Here is a 17,974-nt window from a genome sequence, read left to right as displayed (position 1 = left end):
CTTGTGGCCAGGGGAAAAAAAAGAAATTGCTTGCTTGGGATCTTTATAACTCCACGAGGTGGTATCCTTAACCTTTTAACCCAAGGTCTGCTGGCTTGGAATACAAACGTGATACAACACAACCTTGGCTGCAAACATATGGCTGTTTAAAATTGCAGTTCTGATTATTTCTGTAGTTTTGTGGGACAAATTGTACACATGTATGTCACGTTTATCTGTATATCAGTCATGCACGTGTAACCACACCCATACAGCTCTCAGTTTTACCCTCCGTCTGGTCACATCTGCAGTAGCAGTTCTCCTACCAAGTGTTACAGTGCTGATGTTGAGATAGAGCTAGTTAAGTCCAGTTGATTTTGTTTAGCAGTTGGTGTCTCTTTGCTGTGCTTTGCTCAATGCAGTTTATTCCAGAGTTTACATAAGTTTTGTAGAATTGTTCACTCTTCACCAGATAGTTTTTAGTGTCCTGTTTGTTAACTTGTCCTCTGTACCACTTCTTTTTAATGTAGGGGATGGCCCCTTTCCAGGAGTGATTGACATGTATGGTGATGAAGGAGGCTTGATTGAACTTAGATCCGGTCTCCTGGCTACCCGTGGTTTTGCTGCTCTTTCTCTGCCATATTTTGACTTTGAAGATCTTCCTAAGGTCATGAAAGAACTCAAACTCGAGTACTTTGAGGAGGCAGCTAGATTCCTACAGCGTCACCCAAAAGTGAGTGTAATGAGAGATCTCTTGGGTCAAGGGAGGATTCAGCAGTCATGCCCAAGTGTTGGTGGTGATTGGGTTTTTTTGTTGTTTGGTTGGGTTTTTTTGAGTATCAGTTTCTGCTGGGCAGGTTCAGGCCTAATAGTGAGAAAATTGTAGATGCTGCATAGGTGGCTATGCATATGACTGTGAGAGTGAATTTATTCCAGCACAAACTGTCTGTTAAATAAAGTCATGCTAGAAACTAGAAGACTGCTGATCATTAGGATGGTGAAGTGCTGGAATATCCTCCAAACAGGAGCAGTGGTGATAATTTTTTTTTTTTTTTAATAAAAGCAATTAGTTTAAGAGAGGATGATACAAAACTGCTCAACAGTCATTGAAAGAATGGATTCGATGGTTTGGGATGTTGCTTTCAGTTTTACTTTCCAGGCTAGAAAAAGACAAGATTAAATGCTACTTGCTAATCCTTGAAATGCAATTTGTAAGGTTACTTTATTTGCCTGAGACAACACGTGCTTGAATTTCTTGCTACCTGTTTTGGGAAAAAGAGAAAAATTTTGTATCAACATATGCAGTAGGGCCCAGGTGAGGATCAAGTGATGGTACATCTTATGCCTGTCTCTGAGATTTTCTGTGGGGTTTGACAGCTCTTGATGTCTCTGAAAAATAAGACAGTAAACAGAGGGAGGAGCCTGGGTCCAGGCTGTAGCTTTCCAACAGGTCACATCAATAATTAACCTAACCTTTCCCTTTTTTAATAACACAACTCCAAAGTCACTTAATGGCTAATTGCATTATAATGCATACCTCCTTTATTCTTTTCTTCCTCTCTTCTCCACCCCCTATCTTATCTGAAGGTGAAAGGACCAGGAGTTGGAGTGATTGGGACTGGAAAAGGGGCAGAATTAGCACTCTCCATGATCACCTTCCTGCCAGAAGTCGTGGCTGCTGTCTCCATCTCTGGCTGTAGTTCAAACACAATTGCAGACCTCCATTACGGTGAGATGACTCTGCCTGGGCTGCGTTTTGATATGAACAAGGTCAATGTCTCTGACACTGGGGTATTTGATATTTTTGAAGCTCTGGAGGATCCAATGAGTCCTGCTAATTCTCCTTGCATGATCCCCATTGAAAAAGCAGAAGGACACTTTCTCTTAGTGGTAGGGGAAGATGATCGTATGTGGAAGAGCTCCTTATATGCTGAGCTGGCAATCAGGCGTCTACGCCAGCATGGGAAAGAGAACTTTGAACTCTTGAGTTATCCAGGAGCAGGTCACCGAATTGATCCTCCTTCTACTCCATTTTGTCATGTAGCTATGGATCGTGTTTTGGGGGTGCCTGTTCTGGGGGGTGGAGAGAGCAAAGCACATGCCCATGCACAGGAACACTCCTGGGGAAAGATTCAGGAGTTTCTGCGCTTGCATTTGGGATGAACATTTACACACATGCAAGCTGTTGCAGAACTGCAAGGACTGAACTTGAGCCACCAAAATGACTGGTGAATTGGAGGGACTGACTGAGAAAAACCTTGAAATGTGAAATAACCAAATGACTACTTAGCTACAAGTATAAATCCAAAAAGAAAGAGATTTATTTGGATCAGCCTAAGTTATTTTAACTAGGTACACAGAGGAGAAGTGAAACAATAAGCAGGCTGCACTGTGGTATAAATTTGACAGCCCAAAGTGGTCATGATATGAAAAAAGAAGTATCTGAAGAGTGTAGTAGGTACTTCCTTGCTTGCAGTATTTATGACTTGGAGAATGTTCACAGCCAGCCTGCACCCTCAGTAATGACAGACAGGATCACCCCTGGGGAATGACGGATGATAAACTTTGACATCAGAATGATGAATGATTCTGGCTTTGAGTCCTCAGTTACCTTAGCCCAGAACTCAGATTTACAGCCATATACACCTTGGAAATGTTTTGTATTTGCAGGAAGCTGGAGATGCCTGTTTGCAGTGAGGATTGTATACTTAGTATATGTTATGTAGTGGTCTTCTGGTGACACAGGCTGTTTCTTTCCAAGAAAAACTACCTGTAGAGTAAGAAAATGAAGAGTATTTTTCCTGTCATCCAGGGAGAACAGTGGCACTAGCGCTGTATTGTACTGGGGGTGTAACTACTTGTTCCTGTAATGTCTTGGACTGGCATTTGACACTCAGGGTATTAGAATTCTGTTGGATAGGTTAGAGCATGGCTAAATGCAGCCAGTAAGTAAGGGATTAATTACTCTTGGACCTTTTTAGTAATGATGTCAACAGATGCTGACAGTTGTTCTTAGGGAGGAAGCAGAGTTGAGAGACAAAAAACCTTGCCTGTAGAAGATTTAAACTGACTGTAAAAAGCTGTCACCTTATGGCGATGATTAACTTAGAGTCATAATTCTTAAAAAAAAAAAGCGCTAAACAAAAAAACCCAACCAAACTAACAGTGCCCTCCAGTGCCCTAAACTCAAATCTAGCATATCTTTTCCATCACTGCCTGAGATTGTTTTTTTTCATCCTAGTTAATTTTTGGCTAGTATCTTATTTTTCCCTCCTATTCAGGTAGAAAGAAACAAGTTCTTCCCAAATCAGTTGATCTGTTTAAAGGGTCTTGCTGAAATGGTGCCAGTGCAGCAGGCCTGTTTAATGAGGACCTCTATCAAGACAATTTCTCCTTCCAAAGTCATTTTGTCAGACCAGTCTGAGAGCTGCCTAGGAAGATACAAACCCTTCATTTCTGGTAATCAGTTTTGTTTTGCTCTCAGGGATCTTCTCTCTCCAGTTAACTGTCATGATGCTGCTGCTCAGGTCTTATTAGCTTTCTGCAACTTATTACTCCTTATCATTTGATTAAAGTCACATGTTCTTTACACACAATCAATGCCAATTGAACAATTTATCCATCTTTACGATTCTTTACAAGAGAAGCCTCATCCTGCTAACTCCACACAAGATGTCTTCATACCTAGTCTCTAAACTTCCTCACTAGCTGGAGAGGCTTTTACCAAGTCATATCTAGTGCTTGAACATCTGCTAACACCAGCAGCCCCAGAAGTCCAGGACCACAGCCTGCTGTGATGTGCTTGTTGGTGTCACTGATACTTGGTACCCTGCCTTTTTTCTAGACTCATTACAAGTGGCAACCACAGAGGAGAGGGTTGTCTGAAGGTTTCTCTTTGTCTGTCTGCCTTGTCCTGTGCATCTTCAGTAGTCAGAGCTGTGTAATTAATTGTGCAAGAGAAGCACTTCCCCTAACCCTCTTTTGTCACTCTCCCAGCGCCTATACCTGTGTCTCCACACTGCAGTCCTACCTCAGCATATGCATTGCTATGCAAGATTGCAATCTGGAGGATCAGGAAGTAAATGTTAATTTATAAATAAAAGCCAAGTAGGTTAAGAGTCCTCACACTTAATTTCTAAAGCACAAGCCTTTAAAATAATTCAGTGTTAGATTTTGTCAGATATATGCAATTTGAAAGAGAAGTAAAACGCTTTATTAAAAAGCAACCTTGCGTAAGAATTTGATGTTAGATTTTTGTTTCTGAATAGTTCATTTGTTTGGAAAACCGGATGATACTTTGTTTAAAAAGGAGGAAAAAATAAAAAGAATGTAATTTTACTTTGAAGATCCTTTTATGAATGGGTCAGGGTCAGGGTATTCCTGGACAAAATAATTCATAGAAGGGCCTGTAGAAAACCAGCCAACTTTTGCACTAGCATTTTGTATATTTACAATGCTACCTGGGGACCAAAGACGCATTGCTGACACTGCAGAAAACATAGCTGTTTCCTGAAGTGTACATTAAACTGAGTGTCTGTGGCCTTAGTTAAAGCCACATTATTTATATAGGTTTACATTCAAAGAATCACAGAATTGTTAGGATTGAAAGAGACCTCTGGACATCATCTAGTCCAACTGCCCTGCCAAGAAGGGGTCACCCGGAGTAGGATACACAGGAATATGTCCAGGTGGATTTTGAATGTCTCCAGAGAGGGAAACTCCATGACCTCCCTGGGCAGCCTGTGCCAGTGCTCTGCCACCCTCAAAGTAAAGAAGTTCTTCCTCGTGTTGAGATGCAACTTCTTGTGTTTCAGTTTGTGGCCATTGTCACTGGATACCATTCTCTTGACACCCACCTTTGAGATACTTATAGGCCATTGATGAGATCCTCTCTCGGTCTTCTCATCTCTAGACAATTCAGGCTCAGGTCCTGCAGTCTCTCCTCATAAGAGAGATGTTCCAGACCTCTAATCATCTTTATGGCTCTCCTCTGAACCTTCTCCAGTAGCTCCTTTTCTTTCTTGTACTGAAGAACCCAGTACTGGACAGAGTAATTCCTTGCCAGGCAAAGCTCCCATCACATTCCATTGGGACTAGTACTCGGGGGGCTGGATTAGCTGCACCGGCTACCTCTGGGAGGCCTCACAGCCGCCCGTGGGGTCCCAAAGCGCCCAGGGCTGTCGCCTTCCCCGGGCCGGGCCCGCATAGCCCCCCGCCCCCCGTCGCGTCCCACAAGGCGCCGCGGCCGCCGCCCCCGACGCGAGTTCCGGGCCGGGGCGTTCCCGCGCCCGTAGCAACCGGAGCGTTCGCGGTAGCAACGGCACCATGGTGGGTCCTGCGGCGGGGGCGGCCGGGCGGCACCGCGGCCCGCCGGCGGCTGGGGGGGCGCGGGACGGACCGGGACCCGGCGGCGCGGGGCTGGTGCCGCGGGTGGTGTGTGAGCGGCGTCCCCCCGGGGCCGCTGCCCAGCGGTCCCTGGGCCGGCGGGGGCGGTGGCGGTGGCGGAGCCCTCCGCGGCCGGGCCCTGCCGAGCAGCCTGGGCTCGACGTGAGCTGTCCGGGGGGCAGCGCGGGGCTCGGGGCGGCGGCTGAGGCGTGGTGGCCTGATGCTGTGCCTTGGGAAAGGGGCATTTCGGGATAGGCGAAAGAAGCGGGGAGTCTGAGATGTCATCGTACACGAACCTCAGCGTTTTTAAGGCAGCAGTGTCTGCGATCACTACAGCGATTAGCTTGTTGTCGGTTGCTGTGCAATTCCGATTTCCTCTATTGAACATATAAATAAATGTTTGCAAATTAAGGCGAAGTGTCGCTGTTTTGCTTTTTCCTGGGGGACTAAATTTTGTAAATTGTCTATGTCCATCTGCCATGTTTAGGGAGGAGAAATACTTCTTGTTATAACTATTGTAATATAAGTGTGGTTATTTTTTCCCCTTAAGGTATTCTGTTTCTTGTTCCTGCCGTGTTGATGGCGACTCTTCAGGGTGACAATTGATCACTTGGCATTTTGAGTATTTTAAGTATTATGATTTTCTTTAGTCTAAATACCTGTATAAAATTGTTCAATATGCAGGTAGAGGAGCCCTGAAAATAAGCTGCTCGGAGGGAAGTTTCCTTTAGGTAATCTTGCTTGGCAGAAGATACTCTTATTTATCTACAGAAATTTCGAGTACACCTCAAAGAGAATGAAATCTCTGACATGTGTTCTCCAAATAACCCGCTGTGCTGATGTCCCTGTTTCCAGCAACTCAGCAGAGATAAGTCAGCAGAGGTCAGGAGAGAAACTGCTTCTTGCGCTCAGATGGATCCAATCCGGTTTTAGGCATGACTTAGAAACGGAAGCAGATGTTGGTCATATAAATCCATTTCTGCCTTCAGCATGAGTGACCAAGATCACGTACCCAAGTGCTGTACTGATTTACTGCCATAATTACAAAAGCAGCAATGAAGTTCTGTCCAGAAAACCCAGTTAGCCAGAAGCCCCTTGTTTTTGCTGGCCCACTGGTAGCTGTTAATTGGATTGCATGAGGCTATTGGAATGGGAATTAGGGATGTGATTTTCTGAACAGGAAGAGGTCATGCAGCTGTTTATCTGTGGCAGACACTGAGGAGATGCTGCCTGGCACAAGTTTGCCAGGTCATCTCCAATGGGACCATGAGCTAGCTGTCAGTTGGTATAGACCAGAAACAAATACTTGTCGATGGGCAGAAGCAGCTGGAACATCTGAGGATGCCCAGTGATACATGTCTAAGTGAAGGTATATATTGGTGATTGAGGTGCATGCTCAGGCTCCCTGGTGCTGCTGGGTCTTGGTGGTTGCTGGGTGTTCAGTGGCTGTGGCCATTTTTTATATGCAGCTGCCTCAGCTATTGTCTTTTGCCCTGAGACCAGTGTTTCCAGTGGTCCAGAGTAAAGTACCCAGCACTAGAGCTCTGTGGTTGAGGTGGTTGCCTGTAAGATTTTGGGTGGAAGTTAGTTTGTTGGGTTTAACTTTTACTGTAGGGGTTTTTTTTATATCTGATTACCTTAAAGACTGCTTTTATCCACACGTGGTAGTGCTACACATAAGAGTAACAGAGATGCCAAAACTAGTCCTTCTATATTTGTACAAAGGAGGCTGTCGATCAGTGTTTGTGAAAGATTGGTCTCTGAAACCTTTTTAATCCAAAAGACATCTTGTAATATGTTTAGTGCTTGGAGAAGCATTAAATATGTTGTTTATATACTACTGCTTTGGATATCTTCATGTGGTTTTATAAGACTCTGATGTGAGATAGAAAAGTTGGAGTTAGTGACAACAGAAAGTTGGTCAGTGGGTCAGTCCCTAAAAAGCCTTGTACAGCAGCTCTCAGATTTTTCAAACTGAATAATACATGTTTTCACATCGTATGATGCAACTCTATGCAAAGCAATTGGAAAGAAACACCAAATATAAACAATCCAGATTGCTCTTTAGTTTTGGCAAGATGTACCTCATTTTTCTCAGTGAATCTGAAGAGGCTGTATCATTCTGTGTGCTCACAGACTTGCTTTCAAACAGGAAGTTGCTAATGCACAATAGAAAGTGTGAGGGTTTAAGAGCATTAGACCACAATTTTCAGTGCAGTAGTTTCTTATGCTTTTGAATTGAATTTCACCATCAGAGCTAACAAGCAATGTCCCATGGGGCACAGAGTAAGACCAGGAAGATAATGTCCTGACATTAAGCCCATCATTTGCTTCTGAAAATGCTGCCAAGTACCTCAGAAAACAAATTTATAGGACACTGAGGGTTTCCAGCTTCTTCAACTCAGCTGACACAAGGCAATACAAGGAAGTGGTGGAAGGGGATAGACAAGCAGGATAGGGAGAGAGAAGGGAGAGGAAATAGGTTTGCAGTGAACAAGCCAATTATAAATTTGCAATGAATATTCATTTAAATTTGTTTCATTTTTAGGCCAAAGCAACAACTATCAAAGAAGCTCTAGCCAAATGGGTAAGTACTAGAACAATGTCTAGCTGCTTTGCAGTACTCTGTGGCATGGGGTTTGACTGTATTCAGATAAATTTGCTTTTCAAACATTGTAGGAAATACATTTGCTTGAAACATCTGCTTTAAGAAGTTTTACGAAGTAAAATGATGATTACTGTTGTTGTATAATACATTCTGTTGGATTTTCTGTATGTTCTTGTTAAATTGATATGACTGGTAAAGATGAGTTTATTTTGCTCTCCTGCCTCATTCTGCTGTGTATGCATTGGCGTGAAGCTACAAAGGGACTTAAAGTTGGAGATGTCTTATGTTTTAATTATGCTCTTTTCACTTTACCTGACTGTAGTCCTTCCCACAGAATAAACAAGTATGAAATTTTCACTGAACTGAATTCAGTGAAACTTCTACATGTCTTTTGGCATGTTGTCCCTCATATTGTGCAAAGCTTAACTCAGAATCTGAGTTTCTTGCTTGTTTTTCCTCTTAAAGTACTGTGTTGATACAGAAGGTCATTAGTCCCGTGGTGACTGACCTGGTCTTTTAGAAAACTGTGTGTTGGCAAGGGCGTGAATATAATTTCAAATGATGGTGTAGGATGCTCTGGGGTCAGGTTCACAGTCCAGTAAAATCAGTGAGACTCTTTCCCCAGTCTCAGTGAATTTTAGATAAGGGCACAGAGGTGCCGCTCCGTGTACGTGCACTCCCCCCCTATTTCTGACCAGCTGCTAGAGCAAGGTTTTATAAATATTTTGGTCTCTAGAAATCTGGATGTGAGACAGCATGGGCAGGTACACTTGAAAGCCAGAAGATCTGTACTATCATCAGCTCAAGGTACTAGCCTGGAATTGAAGACTACTTTCATTTTGAATTTTATCATTGTTTAGTACCTTCAGAATTTCAGGGGTTTCCCAGTTATGTTGACATATCCTGCAAACTTCACTCCTGCTCTCTTAATAAGAGCTAGAATGCAACAACTTGTGGACATTAGCATTACTAGAGGTGTGAACTGAGTGTTAAAAAAATTTGCTCTTCCTCCCTCACTCTTTCTGCCCTTCACAACCTCAGCTCTGTGTTTCGTAGTGAGGATTTATTTTCCATTTGCTTCTCTGTCACACGTCTCTTAGAGATAATAGGCCTGTGTCAGTGAGTTTCCATTACTGTTAGGCATGAAGTGCTGAATTTGCTTTTCTATTCAGGTTATTGGGGGTGGGTCTAAATCTTCCTTTTACTATTCCTAATCTGGATCCCATGTGACTTGTACGATTGGATCTGGTGGTGTGTTACATTCTGTGTGTTTTTCTTCCCTTTGGCATAAGGGTTTACTATGCCCTACAGCCAGCTTGACATTAGGTAAATCAAAGCAGCTTCAACTTAGCAAATATATAACCCATTCTTAAAAAAGTATGTCTGTTCTACCTGTGGTTTCTCTATGGCATATTGTGGTTGTGCAGCTGACCTTTCTTCCAGAAGTACTTGGCAATCAGGATGAATTTTCTTCCTGCAGGTGCTCACTGCTGGCCAGAGTCTGTGTTGGAAGCTCTCTCCCTTTCATGTTTTTAAGAAAAAATGTAGTTTTATTTATGGTATGAACCAATAGATTAGAAACTGAGCATAAATGCAAATAGATACAGTGCTGTTCTTAGAAAAGAAAGTGGAAGTTTCACATTTATACAGTGATTTAGTTTATATACATATAGCCATATTCTAGCAAGACATCTGACGTGCTTATTTGCTAAATCGCTAATTATGAGTAAAAATACTGTCACACTGAATTTGGACAGAATCTAGAATATAAGTAATTGTACAAGACAACGTGCTAATTTTTTATTAAATTAAGTTTCCTGAAGTATTTTGGGTTCATAAGAGGGAAAATAACATTATCAAAACCTGATCTTCTGCTATGGGATTCTTAAAGCTTTCTGGGATACGATTAATTTCATTACAAAGTAGCCATATAAACCAGGCCACACTCAGCTATCTCTCTTTTCAGTAGCTGCCTAAAATGGGAGAGAAAACAAGAGTCCTTGTTTTGAAAGCACTGAGATTTCTCCTTTGTTAATGGACCTCCAGTCCTCCCACTGAACACTGAGTGAATTGACAAAATGCTCCCTTTGTGCTGTCAGGGAGGCAGCTGTCCAAACTGCTGCTACTCCCTAAACAGATACTTGTTCCAAGTGTTTAGCCAATAATTGCCATCACTTCAGAATTTTAAAAGATTTAATAGAGTATGTTTTTTAATAAACCCAGATGCTGAAGTTATTTGGCCATGTTTCTAAGGCTTTGAACTTTACCAAGTATTTAATTTAGAAAATTATCAGCCTAGGTTGTAAAAAGGAAATTCATCTTTTGCTGTATCCTCTAAAGTGTGAAATTTTCCCCCATTCTTTTTTAATGGCTAATCACAATTTTTTTTTTAGATTCTTAACTCTATGAATCTGTTGAAGTTTTCCCCCCAAAAAACCCCCACTCCCCCATGTTCAGTTTGTGTTGTGAGTTAGGTGTGAGTTCTGAGGTCTCTGGATGTAGTGGGAAGGAGATTTTTCTAGCAGAGCTTTTAAGACTCTGCTTCTGCTACAGATTGGCCAAGGCTGATGTTTCCTATATGTTAGTCTCCATGGAAATACCTTAATTCAGAATTTTAAACCTCCGTCTATTTTCCATTCTTTACAGCACAGGACTCCTCAATTAAGTTCATTTAATAAACACAACTTTTAAAAAAGCATATGTAATGTGTAAGTTCTTTTGCTATTTTGAAAATAAGCTAGCCTTCCCTTTTTGTGCTACACCATCAGGAATCTTGATAAACAGGATTCAAAATGCTTTCTCTTTTCAGTAATATCTTTTAGTAGTATATTGGAATTATTTCTATAGTAATTGCTTTTGTAGTAATTTTTAAATATAGTGATTTTTGGTAATTGCATGTAGCAGTAAGCCTCTTCCTCACCTTCTCTTTTCTTTAGGAAGAAAAAAATGGCCAGAAGGCTTCAGAGGCAAAAGAGGTAAAACTGTACGGTCAGGTTCCTCCTGTAGAGAAGATGGATGAATCTCTCTCCACACTTGTTAACTGCGAGTAAGTTCAATTAAAAACAAATTGGAAACAAAATATTCTCTTCATTCTTTTTTTCAGGTTTTGTGCTGTCCACTGTGCAAATATGTATTTACTATGTTTAAGTGTAGCCTTCAAGGCAGCAGCTTTCTCTTTTTTTTTGCCTCAGCTGAGCTTCTCTTTCCACACACAGTTGCTCTTTTTAATTCAAAGATCCCTGCGACTTACTCAGAAAATGTTAGGGTAGATTCTGTATTAATATTTGTCCCCAGAAAAATGGTATATAATTACAAGTCTGTGTTTGGAGTCTGTCAACTAACTGGCACATTTATGACCCACTCCAAAATTTATGGAAAAAAAAAAAAAAGCAGGGATTTAAGCAGGACTTCCAGAAAGAGATTAGAGCCGCTTTAGAAATAAACATTTATGCATTTGATAAGGCCAGGCATCAAAAGATAATCCAGTATGTCATATAAGTACCTCATGGTATTTTCCCAGAAGCTAATAAAGTTCAAGGAGCCTTGATGATTTGAGGATATTTTGAGTCTGTTAACACATACAGTCAGTTCACCATCTATTGAGAGAACAATAGAAAATTATTTCTAATGCAGTGGTGTTTAGACGTGGAATTCTTCCAATATAGTGATCCCATATATACTGTGAATTGATTATTCTTGCTTTTAAAGGAAACTATCGCTGTCTACAAACTGCATTGAAAGAATCGCCAACTTGAACAACCTAAGTAAGTGACAAGCCAACCAGCCATAATGTTTGTTTTTTAGTTGTTTGTTAGGATATATACTGTCATTTGTTATATGTATCCAGCTTTATTTAGTCCTATTCTTATCCTTTTTTATTCCTTCCTCTTAGAACACTACAATTACAATGTTAGAATTATCAGTCTTACTGGAGAATGGATGCTTAGCAGTAATGGTGTATTGAAACAGGTATCCCTGCACTAGCCTTGACAGTTGTCCCAGTGCAAGTTTAACAGAAAAAACCAAAAAATTCCCTTCAGTAAGCACTTCAGTACCCTCCAGTGGGCCTCACTGTGCTATTCAACACCTCATCAGTTCTAGAATGATGTTATGACCGTTTTCCACACTCATGATGGATATAGGCTGCAGTTCAACAACTCCACAATTGCCTTATTGCTTGAAGTGAGGTTGGAGTGTTGTAGACCTGGATGGAAAAATGTTGTTCCACTTTGCAGAGGATTGCATATACTTGGTTTCATTTTGTTCATGCTTTATAAATGGATGTGTCACCTGTCTAGAAGTAGAACTTTTCTTTCTTGGACAGCTGTCTATCAAACTCATTGGGCTACTAACTTTAGGACAGAAGTCTTAATGGTCTGTCCTCAAGACTTTGACTCTGTGGCATGAGGATGGCAAAGAGCTGCAGGTTTTGGGGTGGAGCTTCCAGGCTTTTCTGTTCCCATTAAAATGCCAGCAGACAGACAAGGAACCTGGAATCTTGTCCTCTCCAACTGCACATCAATAGGTTTCTCAAAGAGCTTTATGAACTTAATTATTTTCATAATATGCTCAGACTTCAAAAAATTTGCAAATTCTAATCAGGGAAAAAAATATTCCAATAGTCTTTCCAAATAACTGTACTGTAATACTTCAATTTGAGTAACTCTATCATGAGAGAAAATAATTAGCCACTTATACATAAAAGTGAAATCAACGAAATTTTTGTGGCATAAAACATTAAAAGCTTTTAAAGCATCTTTAATATTTATATTAATAAAAGTGGATTCAAAGCATCCAGTCTGTACCAAATACTTGATCCTAAAGCCTACAGCTTCTGTCTCTTAAAGGTACAGCAAATGAGGAACTCACTGTCTGTTGGCTTCTGTGAAAGAGAGGGATAGCAGTACTTACAGCTATAAACAGGGTGCTAATTATTACATACTTGCTTTTACTTATTTCAAAGAGGAAGGTGAGAAACCATTTTAAGGATCTACACTGTTTTCAGATGGAAAATATGATTATAATGTATATACCTGATATGGTAGTTATGTCAAGTAGATAATTCTGTGTAAATGATCGCACCTCTGTATCTGTACACAAGGAAGAGGTTTTACATGACAGCAACAAGTGTTAGTTTGTATTTCAGAGAGTATAAATATTCCATGAGGGAAGTTTTTATTCCCTTAAAATATATAATATCTCAGAACAAGAGTGATAAAAAACAGTAACAGCAGTTGGAAACAATTTTAAGACATGGCTTTTTAAGCAACCTGTCATTTTGGTATTTGTGTCCTTTCTTTTCTCACAGATTTCAAAAGCTAGGGCAAATCTGTGATTTATAAATGTGAGTTACAGAGAGAATAGCTGGCTAGATCAAAAGGCCATCTCCCAGCATTCTCTCTCATGGATGGGGATACTTGGGTATATTCTGGAGAATATTAGCTATAGTAGGCATAAAATAGTTTAGACTTAGTTTAAACATGAAATTTTAGACTTACTGGTTATGGTTCTTTGTTTTTTGAGCATGTTGTTGTGCTTCAAAAGAAAAAGAATTTTCATTGTACCTCAACTTTTTAGTGAAAACTAATCTTCCTGTGGTTTTAGTAGGTATGGTTTCATCAGGTGTGGTTTCATCCCTGCATTTCTTGAGACAGAACATACAGGTGTTTGTTCTTGATCAGCATTGAATCTTCATCTGTAGCAATCTCAAGATGCTACATGTGCTGTCTATGGAGCATCTGTGGCTACTTGGCTGAAACTTGCACTGATCTTGCCCTTAATTACTGTATTTTCAATCATTATTCATACAAGAGCAAAACAAGATCATTAAGTATTTCATTCTTAATGCAGTTAAGAAGTGTTAAAACATTTGTGAAAGGTATACATCTGAAGCTAATGCAGTTACATGCTGCAACTCAGTTTGCTTGTTTACAGCTACAAGAAAGTTTGTGGGATAAATGAAAATGATTATCAAAAAGACTGCTAGTTTGAGATAGCTTTGAGGTACACTAGTATTATACTACGCCCCAGCATGAACAGCTCACTTGGAAAGGAGTTTTGTCTGCCTGCTAGACAAAGTTGAAATGCCTGTCATCAGACATCTGTAAGGCAGCTTTATATGCTGCCTCTAGTATAGAAACCAAATCCACTGCCTTCAAATAAGATCAGAACAACTTTTGCCTGAAGGAGAAGGGATATGAATTATGTAAGATCAAAACAAGCAAGTCAGCAGTTAGAGTTCAGGTGCAAGGTGAAATAATAATTTTTATTCAGTATTTATCTGGACTGAATTTCAACTAGGGAACCTACACATGAGCAGCTTTGTGTTCATGAGTGTATTTCTGAGTTGTATCCTGTATCCATTCCTGCTGATCTGTGTAGTCAGGAGGTTTTGTTTCTGTTAGGTCATTCTTTCTTAAGACAGCCTGTTCAGAGTGCAGTTTGTAAGTAGAATATGGTGTTTTACCTGACTTCTAGCATCTTCTTATTTAAAAAAAACCCTGTTTATTAACAAGATTTTTTTTTATCTGTTACAGAAAATTTGAGGATTCTGTCTTTGGGGAGAAATAACATAAAGAACTTGAATGGATTGGTATGTGCTTCTTAGTATCAATTCTTCACTAACAAAATGGAATACTGTCTAGAATGTGGGGTAATTCCCCTATGTTTATACAAGTCTTTGCTGAATTTAATAAAATTTTATTTTCTACTTTTGCTATGATCTGTTCACCCTCTTATTACACATTGCTTCTGAATTTTCGGATAATCTTTCACTTTTTTTTTAAAATTCTCTTCATGTTTGGAAATTCTGCTACACTAATTTACTACTCAGAAGAATTTTAGAAAGAGAGATTTTGGTGTCTTTGATAAAGATGAGCAGAACTTTTACTTGAAAACTGCTGCCATTTGTAAAGCCATGTAAATTCCACTGGCTTCACATGAATGTAATTCCTACAGACTTTTTGTATACAGAATTTTCTACCTGAAGATACTTGGGCTATTCTTTACTACAAATATTGACAGTTCTGTGAACACACACTTCCTGAGAGTCTGTCCCTTTTATGCTGACTGGCACCTGGAGCTGTATGGATTTAGAGAAGATGATCGTAGGACTGAGTCTACCAAGTAGGGAAAAATTGTTTGAGGAAAAAATTGGATCAATAATTTTGTTCCATTTTAATTCAGGGCAGAAGAACCTTTTTTCAATCAACACATTTTTAATGAATATATAAATTATTTCCTTTCTCAAGAGATACTGTGTGTTTCTTCTGCAGAACGTTTCTCTTCAAAGCTATTTCCACCTTCAGAGATGCCATATTTCTTAAGTGTAAAATACAAAGTTAATGTGTAATGACTGGTCTAAAAAACCCTCTCTATTGAGAGAATTATGAAAGCAATTTCTGGCTAACAGGTACAAACACACACATCTGAATGAATGATTCTCTCTCATACTGTATAACATCCTTTCTAAAGCAGTTTTTGAATCACATTCACTTCATGTATGCTTGCAGGGCACAAGCAGCAAAATTTGTCTCCTCTGCCCCTATACCTTAAGAACAACTACTCCAGCCAGCTATTTCTTGTTTTATTCTAATATTGCGATTTCTGTCCTCCTTACTTATATTTGCATATATAATTTTGCTTTTAATTCCCATGAGCATTCGTCATGCATAGTTGGGGACCCGCTTAAAATGAATATACCTTAGTATTTTCTCACATGAGGTGTCCTGTACGGGGTGAAGAAAGAATCTGAAGAATAAGGGAGATGTACTTCTGCTTACCTGAATAGTCCTGTCATTTTCCAGGAGGCAGTTGCCGATACTTTAGAGGAGCTGTGGATCTCATACAACTTAATTGAGAAACTGAGGGGTATCCGTGTAATGAGGAAGCTGAAGGTTCTTTATATGTCAAATAATTTGGTGAAAGACTGGGGTAAGCCTTGCATCTCTACTCTGTAATTTCTCCTGTAGTATGATGAATGCTTGACTTAAGTCACCAAGTAAAAAATAGTGCTGGTTTTGAGTCCAACTGACAAGCCTGCAGACATGTGCAGAATCCCTAAATATCCACTCATTCAAGAGAGTAAAAATAGTTAGAATGTTGAATTTGACTTCTAAGTCCAATGAAGTTTGTGCTTTGAATCATCTTCTTGGATCTCTTTTAAAATGCATACCTGTTCTTTAACCCGATACCAGTTAGAGCCCAAGCAGTCCCTCTCCTGTTGTATCCCATGCTCTTTAAGTTTGAACTGAGTTTGAAAGGAATGTGTGGTGCAGATGTTCTTTCCATGTTCCACAATCTGGTTGGTGTTTTCACCTTTGTGGTTACAGCAGAGTTTGTGAGACTGGCAGAGTTGCCATTACTAGAGGATCTGGTGTTTGTAGGCAATCCACTACAAGAGAAATATGCCTCCTCTGATCAGAAGAACATTTGGATTGAAGAAGCAACCAAACGTGTACCAAAGTTGAAAAAGCTGGATGGTGAGTTTGGGGCATAAAGCAGTTGGTGGGAGTTAACAGCATAATATAATGACAACCACAGGGAAATGAATCATAACCTCAGAGATTCATCTATGTGCTCATGAAATTAATATTCCTCCCTCCGCTCTTTGGAGTTATTCAGAAGTAGTTACTCAGATCCTGACTGCAGGATCCTCTGAGAGTGTTTGGTGGATTTTGGAGTGTTAAGTCTAAGTGGCCTTGCAGCCTACAGTTGGGCATTACTCTGTAGTTACCCAAGTCGTTTTAGCATATGATTAATAGGGAACTGAAAGATTTTGTATTAAATAACTTAACAAGGCTTTCATCTGCCAAGTTGGAGTTTTCCCAGCAAATTTGATGTACAATTTCCCAACAAAAGAGGTGACATGAGGAAGTGGAGGTAGACAGGGATATGCTCTGCTTTGCTTTGGATGCAAGGGCAAATTTTCAAAATTTCATGCAAGTCTCCTAAATGCATGAATATCCTCCTCCATCACACTGATCTCTTCTCTGTGGTGATCAGTGACAGAACCCAAGGGAATGCCCTGAAGTTGTGTCAGGGGAGGTTTATGTTGGATATTAGGAAAAGTTTCTTCACGCAGAGGGTGGTTGGGCACTGGAACAGGCTCCCCAGGGAAGTGGTCACAGCACCAAGGCTGACAGAGTTCAAGAAACATTTTGGACAATACTATCAGGCACATGGTGTGATTTCTGGGGATAATCCTGTGCAGGACCAGGAGTTGGACTCAATGATCTTTGTGGGTCCCTTCTAACTCAGCATATTCTATGATTCTGTAATTTGTGAGCTGTCCTCTCCTATTCAAGACACTCTGATATGAAAAGATACTAAACCATGTCCTGGTTAGTAACTAAAAATTAGATAATTTTAAAATATATTTTTTAATATGTTAATTTCTGTTAATGAAGATGTTAGCTGTTCACTGTTATCCCATTTACTAAAGCAGTGAAGAGGAGAGCGGGACTGGTAACACTAACAAAGAGAATAGCAGTAGGGAAAGGAAGAGTGTAGGGATGTTGACAAGAGGAGACAGCTTAATTACAGGGAGAATAGATGGGAAATCTATTAGCAGATTCTATCTAAAACTAGATCAACTGCAGTAAAAAGAGGAAGTGGAAGCCTGATGAGAGAACTGCACTGCTAGGAAGGGTGGCCTGGAGTAGTCCATTTGTTGTTGTAGAAGGAAACATTTTGAGAGTGAAACAGAAAATGAAACAGGGCACATATTTTTACAGGCAAAAGGTAACCTTGGTAGTATAAGGTTAGACTTACTAGCCATACTAAAACTTGGTCATGTCGTGGAAATAGCAGCACAAAGTAGGGGCCCCATGAGAAGGGTGCTGTACATCACCCCAAGAGAAGGGTGATGTTGGTTGTTAGCAGTTGAACTAATGTAGTGCATCTCCCAAAGACCACTTGAGGTTGATCTTTGCAGATCCTGCTTTAGTACCTTTTTATTCCCTGTTACCCAAGAAGCTGAAAAAATATCCAACAGAAGAGCTC

The 17,974-nt window shown here is 40.2% G+C and overlaps 1 protein-coding gene and 1 long non-coding RNA gene across 10 annotated transcripts in view; one reads left to right on the top strand and one right to left on the bottom strand.

The window, feature by feature from the left end:
* LOC135415839 (dynein axonemal light chain 1-like) overlaps positions 1–17,974 on the top strand; it is a 49,376-nt gene that overhangs the window by 9,252 nt on the left and 22,150 nt on the right. For 5 of the 9 annotated variants that reach the window (XM_064658213.1, XM_064658212.1, XM_064658218.1 and 2 more), the window contains exons 2-9: positions 510–712; positions 1,567–1,749; positions 7,913–7,951; positions 10,909–11,018; positions 11,681–11,736; positions 14,509–14,564; positions 15,778–15,904; positions 16,303–16,452. In XM_064658213.1, coding sequence (XP_064514283.1) covers positions 510–712; positions 1,567–1,749; positions 7,913–7,951; positions 10,909–11,018; positions 11,681–11,736; positions 14,509–14,564; positions 15,778–15,904; positions 16,303–16,452 — 924 coding nt within the window. Of the gene's footprint in view, positions 1–509; positions 713–1,566; positions 1,750–5,211; positions 5,308–7,912; positions 7,952–10,908; positions 11,019–11,680; positions 11,737–14,508; positions 14,565–15,777; positions 15,905–16,302; positions 16,453–17,974 lie in introns of those variants that run through there. The other 4 variants (XM_064658216.1, XM_064658214.1, XM_064658220.1 and 1 more) reach the window with 4 other exon arrangements.
* LOC135415846 (uncharacterized) lies at positions 637–5,072 on the bottom strand. Its single transcript, XR_010431295.1, has 2 exons — positions 4,836–5,072; positions 637–1,241 (listed from the first exon to the last, which is right to left on the bottom strand). It is a non-coding gene; the product is annotated as an uncharacterized LOC135415846 (long non-coding RNA).

The sequence above is a fragment of the Pseudopipra pipra genome, chromosome 6, assembly GCF_036250125.1.
Source record: "Pseudopipra pipra isolate bDixPip1 chromosome 6, bDixPip1.hap1, whole genome shotgun sequence".
NCBI classification, from domain to species: Eukaryota; Metazoa; Chordata; class Aves; order Passeriformes; family Pipridae; genus Pseudopipra; species Pseudopipra pipra.
The sequence above is the reverse complement of the archived record's forward strand: the minus strand, read 5'-3'. Positions and strand labels throughout refer to the sequence as shown.